This window comes from Rhinoderma darwinii, chromosome 4 (assembly GCF_050947455.1).
Source record: "Rhinoderma darwinii isolate aRhiDar2 chromosome 4, aRhiDar2.hap1, whole genome shotgun sequence".
NCBI lineage: Eukaryota > Metazoa > Chordata > Amphibia > Anura > Rhinodermatidae > Rhinoderma > Rhinoderma darwinii.
In genome coordinates this window covers 360,809,784-360,827,538 of record NC_134690.1, presented here as the reverse complement: position 1 = coordinate 360,827,538, position 17,755 = coordinate 360,809,784, and the positions used below count along the sequence as shown (strand labels likewise).

General features: G+C 39.4%; 2 protein-coding genes across 2 annotated transcripts; both read right to left on the bottom strand.

Annotated features, from left to right (window-relative positions):
* Positions 1 to 424: 424 nt before the first annotated feature.
* Positions 425 to 2,347, bottom strand: LOC142761331 (complement component C1q receptor-like). Its single transcript, XM_075864518.1, has one exon. The coding sequence runs from the start codon at positions 2,251 to 2,253 to the stop codon at positions 916 to 918; it is 1,338 nt and encodes a 445-aa protein (XP_075720633.1). The 5' UTR covers positions 2,254 to 2,347; the 3' UTR covers positions 425 to 915.
* A 6,308-nt stretch (positions 2,348 to 8,655) lies between these two features.
* On the bottom strand, positions 8,656 to 13,517 carry LOC142761330 (uncharacterized). The gene has a single exon (XM_075864517.1). It carries the CDS (start codon positions 13,341 to 13,343, stop codon positions 11,541 to 11,543), a length of 1,803 nt encoding a protein of 600 aa, XP_075720632.1. The 5' UTR covers positions 13,344 to 13,517; the 3' UTR covers positions 8,656 to 11,540.
* Between the last annotated feature and the right edge of the window lie 4,238 nt (positions 13,518 to 17,755).

The window sequence follows — 17,755 nt, the reverse complement described above, 5'->3', positions numbered from 1 at the left end:
CCATCCGGCATACAGGGCTTCTATCAGCAGCGATCAGCTGTTTTGATACGGCTGCTCTGCTGCACCCCCCCCCCTTCCCTACATCCTAGCTGTGCCCAGGGCTCATGCCCCATCTGCCCCCCTAGCTATGCCCTTGCCCATTAGGCTCTTATCAGCCTCTCTCAGCTTCACCAAGCAGGGATGAAGATGGGCCATAAGAATGCATTACAGTCTATCAGCTGTATAGAGAAACTTTCATTCAAACCAGTGGGTCCACACCTCGTGACAGTCAGTCTATTGTGAGGCCCAGTAGCCAGACTGAAAACTGCCGGAGTTTAGGATATTTTTTTAATATAGATAATGACAAAGAAAATTTAAAAAAATGCACCCAAAATTCTTAAAAAATATGTTTAATATAAAAACTTGATTTAAACAATAGGTCATTTTTTTGATAACACATTCCCTTTAACATTGTTAAATCTATAATTTCTCTAAAACGCTGCAGTGCTTCTGAGTAAAATATAGTTTCGCAGACCTTGCTGATAGATTCCATTTTAAAGGAATGTCTACATTTAGAAAAAGAGGGTCTGTTTTTTTTGGCTTTTTTTTTTTTTTTGCCAAATTCAGCATTACTCGTCTTCATGGCCTGAATTTGGTATTGCAGCTTGGCAATACCAGATACAACCAATGGACAAGTGTGTTGCTGTTTCTGGAAAGATAAATACACATACCATTTATTCTAATTAGACAACCCCTTTAACCCAAAAAAATTATATACAAAACCAAAAGCATATTAGATAATACAATTGTACAGTGATGACTCCAGTAACAACATATTCTAGGACAAAGTAGTAAGCATCATAGGTAAATGAGTTTTGCACAGGTCTGTTTTTAGATTGTTCCTCTTTCTGACACATAAGATTCTTGAAAAAAAAATTAAGAGTAAAAAATGGCACAGGTAAATAATAGACTCCATAATAGCTTTGATCTAGGCCTTATTGCATTGCAACCTGATATGTCATTTACAGAACCAGCACTGGGGGAGACATTTTCAAAAGGAGGCATTAGGGTTAATTGAGTGATTTTTGGTCTATTTTCTTTATCATTGTGTACATCCCTAACGGAATATGTGGAATATGAAGCGGTTTGGGGGGCATTTTCTCTGTGACTACTCTGAGTAGTGTTGTATTCTGATTCCAGTTCTTTACTTTTGTAGCCGTTAATAATTCTTGGGCCACATTCCTCTTTAAGACATCCTATAATTCTGCTGCAGTTTACTTGGTTTTGATTCAATGCAAATCCCTTAGAACATGAACATTTAAAACCATGCTGGTGGTTTATACAATTTTGCTCACATGGATTCGGCTGGCAGTGGTCAGGGTAAACACAAGACACAAAGTCAGGTGCTAACACATAGCCATCTTTGCATTTACAGGATAGGGATTTGTTTTGTGGATATTCTATACATTCATGTTGACATCCACCATTATTGTACTTACAACCCTCTTCCTCAGAAGCACAAAAGGGTTCCTTTGATTTCTTGTCCGTGTGAGAATTATCCCATTGATAAACATTAGTTTCACCTGTTTTCTGACAAGATAACAAAGGTCCTGTATGTTCTCCATTGGGACCACAAAACACAGCAACTGAAGAACCATTCGGCACTAAGTCCAAAGAAGAACTTTTGAAACTAAAAGGGAGATCATACTGAACAAATCCTGGGCCAGCAAGAACAACCCGCTGGCACATGCCCTGAAAGTTAAATTTACAGATATAGCCATCAGTCCGGGAAGAGCATGATCCATCAGACCATTTATAATTATCAGGTGAGTCTTTCCACAAGTTCATACTCACACACCTTTCCTTAAGACAAGTCTTCTTTGGCTCAGTCAACCAGTTGAAGAACTGACCTTCTTTTTTATCTTGAAAATCTGTGATCCAAGAAAACCCTCTTAGAGCTTGATCTTCGTAAACACATGATTTTGTCTTGTGCAGTCCAATCCAAAGCTTTGATGGACGGGTGAATGGCCTGGTATTGGTGAATTTCCTAAGTAAGCTGTAAACATGCCCGGCTTCTTCTTCATGTTGTATGGTCAGAAGGTCACCTCCTCTTTTAACACACTCCGTACTTGCTTCAGAAAATCTTTCCTGGCTCAGGTGGACGGTGTAACAGGCATTATTCGAACAGATGGCTTCACTTTGCTCTTTCTCAAGTATTGCATATGTTAAAGGTAAAGATACCAAGAAGACGAGTACGGAAAGTGAAGTGACCATTCTTCTCTGTTCTCTTCTCGCTCTTTCTAATGGAAGTGGCTTCTCACAATGAAAATGAAGAGTTTCATACAAAGCCAAGTGCACTAAAGGAGGGTCTGGATATTACTGGCAATGTATACCTTTTCTTGCTATAGGAGAGGTCTTTATGCATCCTGTGTTGTAGCGGATCCTATTCTTTGCACAGAAGCACAACTTCCTGAACCTTTCTTATCAGCAATTGTTTTCTTTGCTACTAAGAGTTGTGATATTTCAATGTTTTCAGCAATCTGTAAAGATTTTGATGTTTAAAAACTGGGCAGTTCTCGTATTTCCTTGCTTAAGAGTAACATTTCTTTCAAAGAGTTGTGACAGGAAAGAAAATAAACACAAGAAGATTGAACTGTTTGCATGAAGCACAAGGTCCGACTGGCCCACTGGAGAACAAGAGAATCCTTTGGTGGGCCAAGGTTCTGACACAAAAATGAGCCCCAAAGGTTCAGCAGAAGACAACCCCATTTAATGTTGGTTTGGAGCCCATCATTTGCAATATAATCATAAATAACCAATAACCTATTAGGGTATGTTCACACGCAGAGTCAAAAACTTCTCAAAATACGGAGCTGTTTTCAAGAGAAAACTGCTCCTGATTTTCAGCCGTTTTTTGTGCCACTCGCGATTTTCGCAGCGTTTTTCACAGTGTTTTTTACGGCCGTTTTTGGAGCTTTTCTCAATAGAGTCTATGAAAAACGGCTCCAAAAATGTCCCAAGAAGTCTCCTGCACTTCTTTTTTGCGGCCGTTTTTTTACGCGTAAAAGAACGCCGAGAAAAACGCTCCGTCGGAACAGGACGCAGTTTTCCCATTGAAATCAATGGGCAGATGTTTGGAGGCGTTCTGCTTCCGATTTTTTTGCCGTTTTTCGGGCGTTTACGGCCGTGTGAACATACCCTTAGAATGTCTTGATGATATATCCTCGGTGTGCAGTGATAATATAATTTAAGTTGTAATTTAAAGTGGAAATACACGTGTTCTACATAGACTGATGGTAAGCTCTTAGAATAATTTTCTCTGGGGGCATCGGAGGCACACCAGTCCAACGCTGATGAAGCATTTTGCTATTTTAAGTCTGAGAGATGCATATTTGATATTTGTTCACTCGTTATAGCTCTATGTATACTTTCATTATACCTATATTGCTATCTTGTTCGGTAGATTTACTTTTCCTGGAACTTTAAAAAAGTGGGAGATAAATTCTATAAGAAACAGCTACACGTAAATCTAATTTTCCCTCATAGCTTGAGGGAAGAGGCCAATTTTGGGGCATATTTTATATATATATATATATATATATATTTTTGTATTTCTGCAGATCAGAACACCACTCCCAACAGAACTTCAGGATCTTCGATATCTGTTTCCAATAATAATAACAATATGTAACAAAAAAATTTTTTTCATTGCTATATTACGTCTTCTTTGGTCCTGAGATATATTAATAAAGTACTTATATATAAATATTATCTTAAATGAATTATTTCTAGTCTCCTTTCTAGTTTCAGGTGATGTTGAGATATTACTGCATTATTTATATTATGAAGATATAATGTCGTTAATATGGTACTATTGGTCCGTTACACGTGAGTGGTTATCGGGATATCCTGTGCACGTGAAAACGCTGCAAGTGGGTTCTGAAATCCTTGGGAATAAGGTCGCTCTGAACACGTAACTGTGGACAGGGGTCTTTGTACCCACGTGTGGATCTACAAACTGCCTCCATAAAGATGAAAAAAAATTTAAACGCTACTATTTATTACCTTATGATATCTCCATTACCACTAGTAGGAGTACTTAGTTGCATATTACTTATATGCTTTTTTTGTATCTTGGACCTTTTTGGGCTGTATCTAGCTTTGTTATTTAAATATAGTTATATACGATAATGCCACTGGTCTCTGTGATCAAGGATCTGTGCATTGGTTGCTCGGCAACCTAAGATACTGCCGTTCACATGACCATAGCAGTGGAACGCACTGGAACGCAATACATCATCATTGCGCTCCTTATGCGTCCTGCTGCTTAGCAACGACTTACTTCCGTCTCTGGGTACTACATCCTGATTGCCACGAGTGATACAGCTTTATAGTACGCTGTATTTCCAAGGTTCTATATACCAATGATACTCCTGAAGTTTTGATTGGTGAGTGGACATATGACGATATATTTCAACACTTCTGTTGCATAAATGATTATGGCTTAATCAGTTGTTTTTAACGAGGGTTATATTATTTATTTTGATTCACGTTACTGTATATGCACTAGTACACTTTATGTATCATTTTACTGTTTATTTTTGATACCTTAAACTATTTATTATACATGTTTTCATACACTTAGCACTGTAACTCATGATAATGAGATCAATTAAGTTAAATGGGTTCTACCCTATATATATTTTGAGTATTAGATGTGTCACTAGGCTTGAGAAAGATCCTATTGTAGGATTGAAACGTTGCTGTTACATTTGGATTGAATAAACCATCATTTTTTCAACTTGGAGTGCCGCAAAGTTTCTCTTTTTTCTATATCTGACATTACGTCCGAGGATCGGGACGTTATTTCCTGGCACCCGATTCATACTTATTCTGTGAGTGCTGCTGTTTTCTCTTTTTTATATATATATATATATATATATATATATCAGTCCCTCGGGTTACAACGTCCATTGTACCTCAAAGTCACACTCAACTTACATGCCATAGTCAGGGCTGATCTGCAGCATATGCAATTGGTCTAGCCAATCAGTGTAGGCATTTCATTGATGAAATACCTGTGAATTACTACATCACATTAGGGGTAAGTAGAGATAATTATTAAGCGCTTCTTTAGTGAAATGCTTCCACTGATTGGCTGTCTAGTGGCACCTTAATTGAAGTATATTACCACATTTATTGTACTGCTATCCCCTAGCCAAGACCAGCTGCTTTTTTGGACACCAGATTATGGTGGATATATTCTATTTTTTATTGTTCACTGTGCACTGTACAGGTTCTTGTCTTCTACATATAAATGTATTCACCAGCCTCCAGCAGCTCTTTCTGACTGTTAAATATAAGGATTTGCTTTATCTGATATTTGCGTATTTTTCTTTAAAGTCTATGGACACCTTTGCAGCAGTTTTTTAAATTATTGCCTGGTATGCAGTTAAAAATGTTTAGTGTTTCTCTTCTGCTGCTTGAATGTATTGCAATAAAATGCTCGGTGCAGTACAGAGCTCATACCGTCAGACAGGCTTCCTGTTGGGTTTTCTCCAGCCTCTCTCTCTCCTGAATACAAATTTCTGCTCAATTCTGATTAAATCAAAATTGAGCTTAAATTAGCCAAATAAACTATTTGATACATTATAAAACAGAAAGAATGCACTGATGAGCTTTTAAACACCAAAAGGCCCAAAAGACCATAGAAAACAACTGTGCAGATGACAGGAGAATTTTATCCTTCAAGAATAAAGGCCTCTTCACAACAGTTGGATCTCAAACACTATCCAGAAGGAAAGCATATCTGTATCAGTTAAGAATAAAGAGAAGACTCCACCAGAATAAATACAGAGGGTTTACCGCAAGATATAAGCCATTGCTAAGCCTTTGTTAAAGGGGGTGGGGTAATAACGGGATTCACTGCTTAGTGGCACCCACTATTACTACCGCCTTTATAATCAGGGTCACTAGGGTTATGCCTAGTTCCCCTACCTTTTCCTTATACTAACGTCGATGTAATTGCTTTAGCGGCTACTCAAGGGAATAAGACCGTACAGTGAATAAAGGTAATATTTATTAACATACAGTAATCACACTCATATGTATAATGCAGTAACTAATCACAGTACAGTATAAATACGGTATCACAATATTTTACCGCCACCCACTTACCTAAACATACACAGAATACAGTTACGTTACAACACAATACACATAAGTTACTTGTGATTCTCACACGCTCTCTATCTCTATCCCACTCCCTCCTAATATAACTTTCCCTATACACTAAGGGTTAATACGTGATAAGGAGGAACAAGGGGAATGGGTTACTGTGTAAAACAGACAGCAAGGGTTAACTCAGGGACTCTGGGACAGCAAGGGTTAACTCAGGGACTCTGGGACAGCAAGGGTTAACTCAGGGACTCTGGGACAGCAAGGGTTAACTCTGGGACAGCAAGGGTTAACTCTGGGACTCTGGGACAGCAAGGGTTAACTCAGGGACTCTGGGACAGCAAGGGTTAACTCAGGGACTCTGGGACAGCAAGTGTTAACTCAGGGACAGTACTCAGGGAGATCAAGGGGTTAACTCAGGGAAGCAAGGGTTAACTCTGGGAAAGTAGGGACTCAGGGAGCGCAAGAGGTTAACTCAGGGACAGTAGGGACAGTATCAAGGGGTTAACTCAGGGAAGCAAGGGTTAACTCTGGGAAAGTAGGGACTCAGGGAGCGCAAGAGGTTAACTCAGGGACAGTAGGGACAGTATTAAGGGGTTAACTCAGGGAAGCAAGGGTTAACTCAGGGAAGCAAGGGTTAACTGAGCGTACCGATGCAGGGCTATTTAACCCTGTTGGTACGCTCGCAGCGGGGAGTGTGGCGCTTGCCCCAGGCTAGCATGGGTCGGCATGGTGATAATGTATCACCAGCCGACTCATGAGAGCCCGCACGAGACAGTCCGTGCGCGTGGGAGACTTGAAATGGAGACAGGGGATAACTATCCCATGTCTCCATGGTTTCCTAACAAAGCAGGGACATGCTAATTGTCCTGCTTTGCTTCCAACCATATTCATGACCAGGGCTGTTGTTGTTACAACCCTGGCTCATGATACATTATATGTACTATACATACACATATATATTATATATATGTGTATATATATACCCATACACTGCATACATACTATATATATATATATATATATATATATATATATATATACACATACATATATATACACATATATATATATATATATATATATATATATATATATATATATATATATATATGGACACTTCCCTTTACAGCCTTAAAACCAGGAAGACCAGAAAAAGCAGGCCGAATAACATTAAAAAAAGGGTAAAGTAGAATGGCATTAGGCTATATGGGTAATTCAAGATGAGAATTAAAAAAGTATAGCTGGCAATACGGGTTCCCAAGATTATGATAAACTTATAGACAATGCACAGTAGCTGTAAGTTAGATGGACCTGCTTAGCCTTAAAAGGGTTGTCGTGGATTAGAAAAAAGGGTCTGCATTTGTTCCAGAAACAGCACCACTCTTGTCCGTGGGTTGAGTCAAGCATTGCAGCTTAGCCTCTCATCACATTACGTTTGAACCTTCCATTGGACGTACACGTTGGGAGGATTTCCCAACGTATGCCTCCAACAGAAGGCAGCATTTAGGAATACAGTGGCATACGTCACCAACAGATACAAATTGTAGAAAAACGCGGAACACATGATTTTAATAGAAGACAAAGGATATCAATAGTACAAATTTGTTGAGAAAATTCTTTATTTCAAATTATGTGTTTATTGCTTTAGGAAATTATCACATTTCAGCAGTTTTAAAATCATAGGATTATGATGGTTGGTAGAAGGTTACTGGTTCAGCTTTCTTAATACATGATAAAGAGAAGCATGTATAAAATGGTAAACTCAAAACTCATATCTTGAGAGCAGAACTTAAAGAGAACTTTTCACCTGCCCATGCATGTGCAGCTGAGTGCACCATCTAATAGGCAGGGTTGTACAAACCCTGTCTCACTATAATTTTTTTTCCTATCTTTTTTCGTTATTTAGATATCGGTGCCGTTGTATTTGGCATCCGATATTTAAATAACCCCCTGAACTGTCAATGGGGCTTGTAATTAGCAAGGGGGCGTGTAACATCGCTGTGATACTGTCCAATCAGCTACGGACAGTGTCACAGCAAAAACTGGAGGGAGGAGAGTGTTTGTGAGCGCTCGCAGCTCCGCCGCAACTGCGGAATAGAAGAGGAGAAGAAGAATGTGAATTCTTCTTCTGTTTCATGGCGGCGGAGGTATCTTCGGCAACGGCATCGGAGCTGTGTGCGAATGCGTGCGGGCGTGCACTCACGCTGTCTCTCACTCTTCAGCTCTTGGCAGACAAGGACGACAAGACTGTGTGATCTCTCGCGAGAGATCACATAGTCTTGTCATCCTTGTCTGCTGAGAGGTGAAGAGTGAGAGCGTGAGCGCGCATGCTCGCACAGCTCCGAGCTGTTTGTGCGCGCACACACGCTCTTCTCCCTCCAGCTCTTGCTGTAACACTGTAGGTAGCTGATTAGACAGTGTCACAGAGATGTTACACACCCCCTTGCTTATTACACGCCCCATTAACAGTTCAGGGGTTTATATAAATATCGGGTGCCAAATAAAATATTTTTAAGTGCCCCAGGGTTTGTGCAGCCCTGCCTATTACATGTTGCACTCAGCTGCATATATATGGGCAGGTAAAAGGTTCTCTTTAAAGGCTATGTAAACCTTTGAAAGTGGTTTGGTTTTTTTTAAATAAAAATGTATATCAGTGTGTTTGGTGCAACTTTAAAATTAGTTTTTATGAAAAATTATTTTTACTTTTTGACATACAGCAGTTTTGTATTCTATAAACAGCTGTATCGTTCGCTGAATCCTGTACCCGTCACGTCCGCAGGACAGATGGGCTCATTGAAAACGTGTCTCTGACAAGCAGGATCCACATGTTATCCATCATATCAAAGTTATGAACTCAGATGTGATAGATTACAGGTGGATCGACACGCAGGACCGGCTGACACTGAACCCGTCAGGTCTACGGGACTAACGGATTCAGGTCAGCGAACGATACAACTGCTCTGTATAAAGAATATAATACATGTATCTCAAAAAGTAAAAATAATTTTTAATAAAAACTAATTTAAAAGTTGCACCAAGCACACTGACTGACATTTTTGTTAAAAAATAAAATGTTCTTTTCAAAGGTGTACATAGTCTTTAAAAATATGCCCTACTACAGAGACGTTCTGTTGTAGATCTATGGACAGTCTGCAGCAGATTAATACAGGGAAAACAGCTACTGGTATATTTTACACATGCTAGGAGTTTGCTGGTGGGGCATGTGCCCCAGGTGCTGGATGCCATGCGGTGCGCCAACACGCCACTCTGCCTTGGCTAGGGTATTTAGATATGTACGACTAGGCAGCCAACTGAATTTTTGCCACAGGTGAAGGAAAGCCTAGTTATATCTAACTTTGCTTTCCGTCATAGGTATACTGCACTTCTGGAGGATTTCCCAATTTATACCTATGATGGAAAACTGTGGCATATGCCACTATATAGGTATACAGTGGCATATATCACAAATAGGCTCCCATTGTAAAAAAAAAAATAAAAAAATAAAAAAAGTAAACAATGCAATATCGTTTTTTTCTTACTATATGCCTCAGTACAGGACAGCAGACTACACTTTCCTATGCAGTTAGGCCAACGGATACCGGTCTAGTGCTTGTGGCCCTATGGACACTTTTGCCATATTATATGCTAAACGTACTTTAAAAACGAGATGTGAACAAACCATAAGAAAGTTGATTAGAAAGAGGCAGTCAAAAAATACTGACTTATAAAAAAAAAACCTTATTATTTGACTTTGTAAAAATGGAAACAGATCTCAGGAAATTATTGGATCACATAAGATGGTGGGATTTATTCTAAGACTAAAGGTCCTATTATACAGCCAGACGAGGGCCGTGTAAATGAGCGCCGATCAACGAGATAGCTCATAGTTCGTTTGCTCTTTTCACAAGAAGCTATGTATGCGGACAAGTGCTTATTACTACACTCGCTCGTTCCCATAGATTTCTATAATTTCGGCAGCACATTTCCCTGTATATTTTAGGCTGCCAAAACCATACAATCAGCCGATGAACGAGCATTTGCTCATTCATCGGCTGATCGTTGCCCTGTTTACACATGGCAATTATCGGGAACGAGTGTTTTGTGAACACTCGTTTGCTCAATAATTGGCCGGCATAAACGGGCCCTTACATCTGTTCAAGGGCTAACAACTTGTCACAATTGTTACTATTTTGCAAAGGTCAAAGCTCATGAAAGATAAAAAAAATTAGATTTAAAACATGGAACACAGTTATCTTCATGTTAAATGCATTCAGTGTCTTTTTTCACAAAGTTAGACAGAATCTATTAAAAGTGTATTTTAATGTGCTACAAGTTAAAGTGGTTTTCTGATTTCAGCAAATTAAGCTTATTCTATTTATGACGAAAAGTTATAAAATTTTCCGATATACTTTCTGTATCAATTCCTCATGATTTTCAAGATCATTGCTTTCAGTTATTGAATTGAAATCTTTATTGTTTGCTTCCCGGGGATAATAACTGTACTGTAACAAGTCATGCTCATGTGGCTGATTTTTATTATTTCTTTAAGGCAAACAATGAAAGTTCCAATTGAATGACAGCAAGCAGAGGTCTTAAAAAACACAATGAATTAATACAAAGTGTATATGAAGAAATTGTAGAACTTTTAATCACACCGTGAATAATATTTATTTCTTCAAATAGTAATTCTACTTTAAGGAGTCAAATATAAAAATATACCTACAGATGTGACGTGGTCTTACACTAGGGTCAATCAGTAAAACCTGGCACTGATCCTGGAAATAACTGTTACCTGGCAACTACATAAACTTATATTAAAATACATATTTTAATATTTCATATTCATAACTATAAAATCAGTTTTCTGCTGAAAGAAAAACAACAAGACTAATCCTCAGCCGCACATAAAACTTTATACCTTAATACCATGAATAAAAGAAAACAAAACTTAAAGTGAACTTGCACTCTTTACAAATAAGCAACAATTTTATGGGTTGAGTCGGTTACCAGATAATGACTGGGAACTACTAACTTCGCTGCGGAGTATGGCACTGCACATAGTCACTAGCTCCTTATCCACGGACTAAACTATTATTATTCCAGATCACAAAATGACGGCCTCCAGTATATGAAGGTAAGCGTAAGGGGTTCTCCTTTCTTATGCACAGAAAGGATATTCATTGTATAATAATATATTAACAGTAAATGTTTCCATTCACTAGTACAAGTAGAGATCTTAAAAATGGTGACGACTTGAAACACAAGGTATATTAGAAAGTTGCATAACTTTATAAGCCACAATGCTTGTATATGTAATAGAAATTAAAACACTATGCACATATCCTATTCACTACAAAAATGGGTGCATATGAGTAGTGAGGTCACCTGTAGACATTGATTACAGCTTTCTCCCTATTTTGCTCGGGGACCCAGCAATAGGTGTCTGTTGCGCTTGGTTGCTTCTCCGTCTTGTTTTTCTTTGTGTTCCTCTTTCTGTGACACAAGATACCGCCAATGATGGTGATGAGTAACAGTACAGCACAGGCACAGAGTATACTTACTAATAGCACTGTGTTGTGGCTGTCCTCATGACCACTTGTTACCTGATTAACAGATCTATTATAAGGGAAGGTGTCAGATTCGTCTGGCATGGGAGTGGACTGCATTATCTGTCCTTTTTTTCTATGATCCTGGGTGTCCATAGATGAATCGGTAAAAGCTGAGTTTGGAGAAGGATTATGGGTACTTAAATTGCTGGTGGCATCGTCTGGGTCCAGACCTTCGTTCACATCACCACTAGTAAAAGCATCAGAATTTTGTTGCACTTCAATACATGATATGTGATCAGACGACAGTAACTTTCCCATTGGACAAGAGCAAACATAACTTCCATTGGTGTTGTGACAGTAGTGGGCACATGGAAAGGTTGCACATTCATCTACATCCAAGCATGTGGTATTGTCCCCTCCAATAGTGTAACCGTTATCGCAGGAGCAGCGATAAGACCCATGTATGTTGAGGCAGCCTTGAGAGCAATTTGAATTGATACATTCATCGATGTCAATGCATTGTCTGCTTTGCTGTTGAAATCCAGGATTACACTTACAGTGGAAACTTCCTAAAGTATTGATACATGTCTGATTGCAAGGTCCATTCAAGCACTCATTGACGTCTGTGCAGTTTGCTTTGTTTTCTGCTAACTCATAGCCAGTAGAACATGAACATTCGAAGCTATGCTGGTGGTTTATACAATTTTGCTCACATGGATTCGGCTGGCAGTGGTCAGGGTAAACACAAGACACAAAGTCAGGTGCTAACACATAGCCATCTTTGCATTTACAGGAGAGGGATTTATTTTGTGGATATTCTATACATTCATGTTGACATCCACCATTATTGTACTTACAACCCTCTTGCTCAGAATAACAAAAGGGTCCCTTTGATTTCTTGTCCAAACGAGAATTATCCCATTGATAGACATTAGTTTCACCTGTTTTCTGACAAAATAACAAAGGTCCTGTATGTTCTCCATTGGGACCACAAAACACAGCAACTGAAGAACCATGTGGAATTAAGTCCAAAGAAGAACTTTTGAAACCAAAAGGGGTATCATATTGAACAAATCCTGGGCCAGCAAGAACAACCCGCTGGCACATGCCCTGAAAGTTAAATTTACAGATATAGCCATCAGCCCGGGAAGAGCATGATCCATCAGACCATTTATAATTATCAGGTGAGTCTTTCCACAAGTTCATACTCACACACCTTTCCTTAAGACAAGTCTTCTTTGGCTCAGTCAACCAGTTGAAGAACTGACCTTCCTTTTTGTCTTGAAAATCTGTGATCCAAGAAAACCCTCTTAGAGCTTGATCTTCATAAACACATGATTTTGTCTTTAACTGCAGTCCAATCCAAAGCTTTAATGGACGGGTAAATGGCCTGGTGTTTGCGAATTTCCTAAGTAAGCTGTAAACATGCCCGGCTTCTTCTCCATGTTGTATGGTCAGAAGGTCACCTCCTCTTTTAACACACTCCGTACTTGCTTCAGAAAATCTTTCCTGGCTCAGGTGGACGGTGTAACAGGCATTATTCGAACAGATGGCTTCACTTTGCTCTTTCTCAAGTATTGCATATGTTAAAGGTAAAGATACCAAGAAGACGAGTACGGAAAGTGAAGTGACCATTCTTCTCTGTTCTCTTCTCACTCTTTCTAATGGAAGTGGCTTCTCACAATGAAAATGAAGAGTTTCATACAAAGCCAAGTGCACTCAAGAAGTGGGTGTCTAGAGAGTATGTCATTAGAAATGTATATCCTTCTTCCTATAGCAGAGGACTGCTTGCATCCTGTGTTGTCGTTGATCCTATTCTTCTTCAAGTAACACAACTTCCTGAACACTGCGGCCCTGCAATTGTTTTCCTTGTTACTCAGAGCTGTTATTTTGTAATTTTCTCTTCATGATGAGAAGATATTAAAGTTAGGAGAATAAGTCGATCCTTTGCTTCCTCTCTTAATGTCTTTCAAATAGCTGACTTAGCAAAGAAAAATAAAGAATAAGACGTGCGATGTCTGAGCAAAGCGTTCTAATATCTGGATATTCACAAGGACATTTTCTGAGGAGACATCTATTTTTGTAGGACAGGGAAGATGAATAAAACATTGGGCAGTTCTACAAGTGATACCATGCATTCATAACATGCCTATTTTAGTTTTTCCTCATAATCTCTAAATTTAACATGTAAATTTCATCAAGGCTAGGTCATGAGATCTTAAACTCTATTCATTTTTTCTCGTGATGTTGACCTAAAATGGATTTAACTACGCAACATAACCAGACAAATTCTATTTTTCCTCTATCTAGAAATGTAGAACTATTTTGATGGGGTTGTTAAGACTAATTCAAAAAAGGTTTTTATTTAATTTAGGTATTTATTTATTGAGTTATATAAAAGGGAACTGTACAATTTTCTAACATACAGTAAATGAGTTTAAAGGGAATCTGTCAGCAATTTTAAGGCCTCAAAACTGCTGACTGATGGATATAGGGGAGGGCGTTGTAAACATACCTTTTGTCTCGATCATGCAACTTGCATGACCAAGAAAACAATGTTTAATGCCCCCCGTCCCTCTGCTATGAGTGACAACTCTAGCAGTCTCCTGATTGGCCGCTAGAGATGTCACTCAGAGGAGGGAGTGTGGCACTTGCGACCGCAGAGCCTGGGAAATCACACATCGCTTACTCGGTCATGCAACTTGCATGACTGAGACAAAAGTTATGTTTACAATTTCCTCCCTCCCCTATATTGATCTGTCAGCAGTTTTCAGACCTTAAAACTGCTGACAGATTCTCTTTAAAATTCTGCTAACATACTTTCTTTTACCAGTGCAGTAGACGCCTATCTCTGTAGTCACATAGTATAGCCCATGGATGTGTCCTGTGCAGTGCTTCCATGGGCTAACTGAATAAGATTTTAAGGGGTTTTTCTTTCGGAGACATTTAAGGCATATATACTGGGACCCCACCTATTGCAAAAACAGGGTACTCTGACCCTAGTCTGCCAAACAAGATGGCCGCAGTTTTAATGGAGAGGTGGCCACGCTCGAGAGGTGGACAAGCTTGACTTGTGTATTCGGCAACTCCCATAAACTTGAATAAAGAGAGACCACCAATCTATTAAAGAAGCACTCCCAGTAAAAAAGTTTTTGCACCCCCCCTTTTAATTGAGGTGGTATAAATTATACTGTGGTTAGAAATCGCACCTATGTCTTGATCTTGTTGTTTTATTCACTGCGGCTGCTGTTCGTTCACATAAACCCCTTTCGACTAATGAGCCTTTTACACAGGCTAATGATCTAGCAAACAATCATTCATACAAACAAACGCTTGTTCCCAATCATTTCCCTGTGTAAACGGGGCAATGATCAGCTGATGAACAAGCAAACGCTCATTCATCGGCTGATTGGATCTTTTATGGGGCCCAAAAAATGGTCGCTAGTCATTTGCACATCTCCCTGTCTAAATGCAATTGCATGGAGATAAATTATTGTATTAACGATCGTTCGTCCGCATACATTAAGGATCATTGATCCTTGTGAATTGAGCTAACGATCATCGATCGGCGCACTATACCGTTAATCGCCGCTCCAGACAGTATTGGGCCGTGTATAAGCACCTGAACTGAATCTTACAGCATCTGCTCTGTGGAGAGGAAGGCAGTGTCGAGCCTCGATGTCAGTCTCATAGGAATGAATATAGAGAGATGCAGATGCCGTATGATTCAGTTATTCAGAGCCGGGGTCATGTGACCAAACGGCATCCCTGAACACAATATAAGTTTTGGCACCTCAATTACAAATGGGGGCCCAAAACATTTTTGCTAGTAGTGCTTCTTTATGTCTGCGGCTGGATGTGGTCGCTGCTGGTGGCCTGATCATATGTGGGGGTCCCAGAAGTGGGACCTCCATTTTGCAGATATTCATGGCATATAACAAAGTCCCCTGCTGGTTCTGCCCCCTGACCCCTTACCTCTGCCCCATAGTTAAAGAAAATTCAGTACTGTGTCCCAAACATCTAATTTTCCCTTGTAGTCCTTCATTTTAACTCAGGCAGCAAAACTGGATATTCACAAGGCCAGATTCAGCTTGATCACTCACCGGCCGTGTCACTCACTGCTAAGCAGAAATAATATATTTAGGTAACGGTTTAGTTAACATTCTGGCTGCGACATTATTCCTGAAGACGTCAGTGAATGGATGCATTTTTGTTTACATTTAGCAGTGGAAAACCTGCTTTGACCTTGTCCTGCTCACACAGCCTCAGTTTGCCACAATGTATCAGTGTAGGTGTGAGCTATTCTGAAGTCCAAGTCAGGAAAGCTAAACTGCTGCTGTGTTTAGATTACAGAGGGTTGCCTGGACTGAGAAATAGTGATAAAAAAAACACAGCAGCTGTGCTAGCAGGACATGGTCTACATGGATTTCAGCCTCTGAATGTAAATAAGGGTGTTTGTATTATGATGTTCTGTAGGAACTTGAGCATAGTACGGTATAATTCACACTGCAACTGCTGAAGAACGTCTTTTAAAAGAGAGCGGGAGCACAAAATCTTAGTGAAACATTAGATGGCAGAGGAGAAGGGACTTCTGCTACAAACCTTTTCTGCAGCTAGAGATAAGCAGCACATATGCAGTATAGTGCCACTGATCCCTGTATAATTGTGATCTAATAATTACTCACAGAGTGTAAGAGAGACATAAGGGTGTGATTTATGATGAGATATTGAAGAACAAGGGGCCCATATACTGTTCTTGCACAGGGGCCCTCAGCTGTCTATGTCCGCCACTGCTTACATGTTGTAGCCATTATTGGTTACCATGGGATCAAGTGTCCCTATGATAACACTGAGCTGCTATGGCATGGGAAAGAAGTGTTTTCACAGGAACACAATCAGACAAGATCTTCTCATGGGAGGTGGAGAACTTCAACCAATGACACTAACACAAGAATAAGATTTTGAAAGCAAACTAATGGGTTGTTCATAAAGTAACGCTGGATTCATTTAAGTATGATTGAATAAACTATGATAAACTATGTATTGGGAGAAAAGCAAGTCAACCAGCCATAGTGTCAGAATGGCGAATCACTCTTTTAAAATAAAATAACACAAAAAGTTGCTTTATAGACTTGAATAAACCTCTAAATAAGAATATTTAGGACCAGCTGCTGTTTGAGTACAATAGATACAATATAAGAATTGAAGGAACTGGCTCTTCCTGGAGGTCGTAAGTGACATCATCTCCTCCCAAACAAAGCAGATCACTTAAGTGTGTGTTTATTAAAAGAAAATACAATCTCTATAACTCAAGTTTGTGGCAAGAAGAATGTTTACGTCTGATGCTAATTGTCGAGCGAAATGCCAATGTGTTTGTTGAAAATACAAAAAAACAAACACGGCGCCACATAGTGTGAGTAAGCCCAATCAGACAATCAGGGTAAGACGAATGGATGCTTACCACAAATGAAAAGGTCAAACACTTCAAAGTCAATATAGATCGTAAAAGTGCTGCTGCCGAAATCCCCAACGGTCACACAAAGGTGTAACCGTACAATAATGGTAATATAAAGGTAGAAAAAGGAGGGATATAACCACGGCGCTGCTACTCAATAAGGATGCAAGAGTAGATAATAATATTTATTAGTAGGCTACGCGTTTCAATGCCGCACCGGCATCTTCCTCAGGCCTCATGTGGCCTGAGGAAGATGCCGGTGCGGCATTGAAACGCGTAGCCTACTAATAAATATTATTATCTACTACTGCATCCTTATTGAGTAGCAGCGCCGTGGTTATATCCCTCCTTTTTCTACCTTTATATTACCAATGTGTTTGTTGAAGAATTTATAGTATATTTCATATAGTGCCCACTACTGCTTCATAGGATTACATAAAATCTTAGGCTGTTGGCTATCCAAATCTTATCAGGGCCATATCACCAGGATATACTATTTTTGTGAGCAGCTTCCACTTTGAGTTTTCTATTACAACTCCTTGTCTTTAAACCATAAAAATTGTTGAATGAGGCATAGTGATATATAAACATA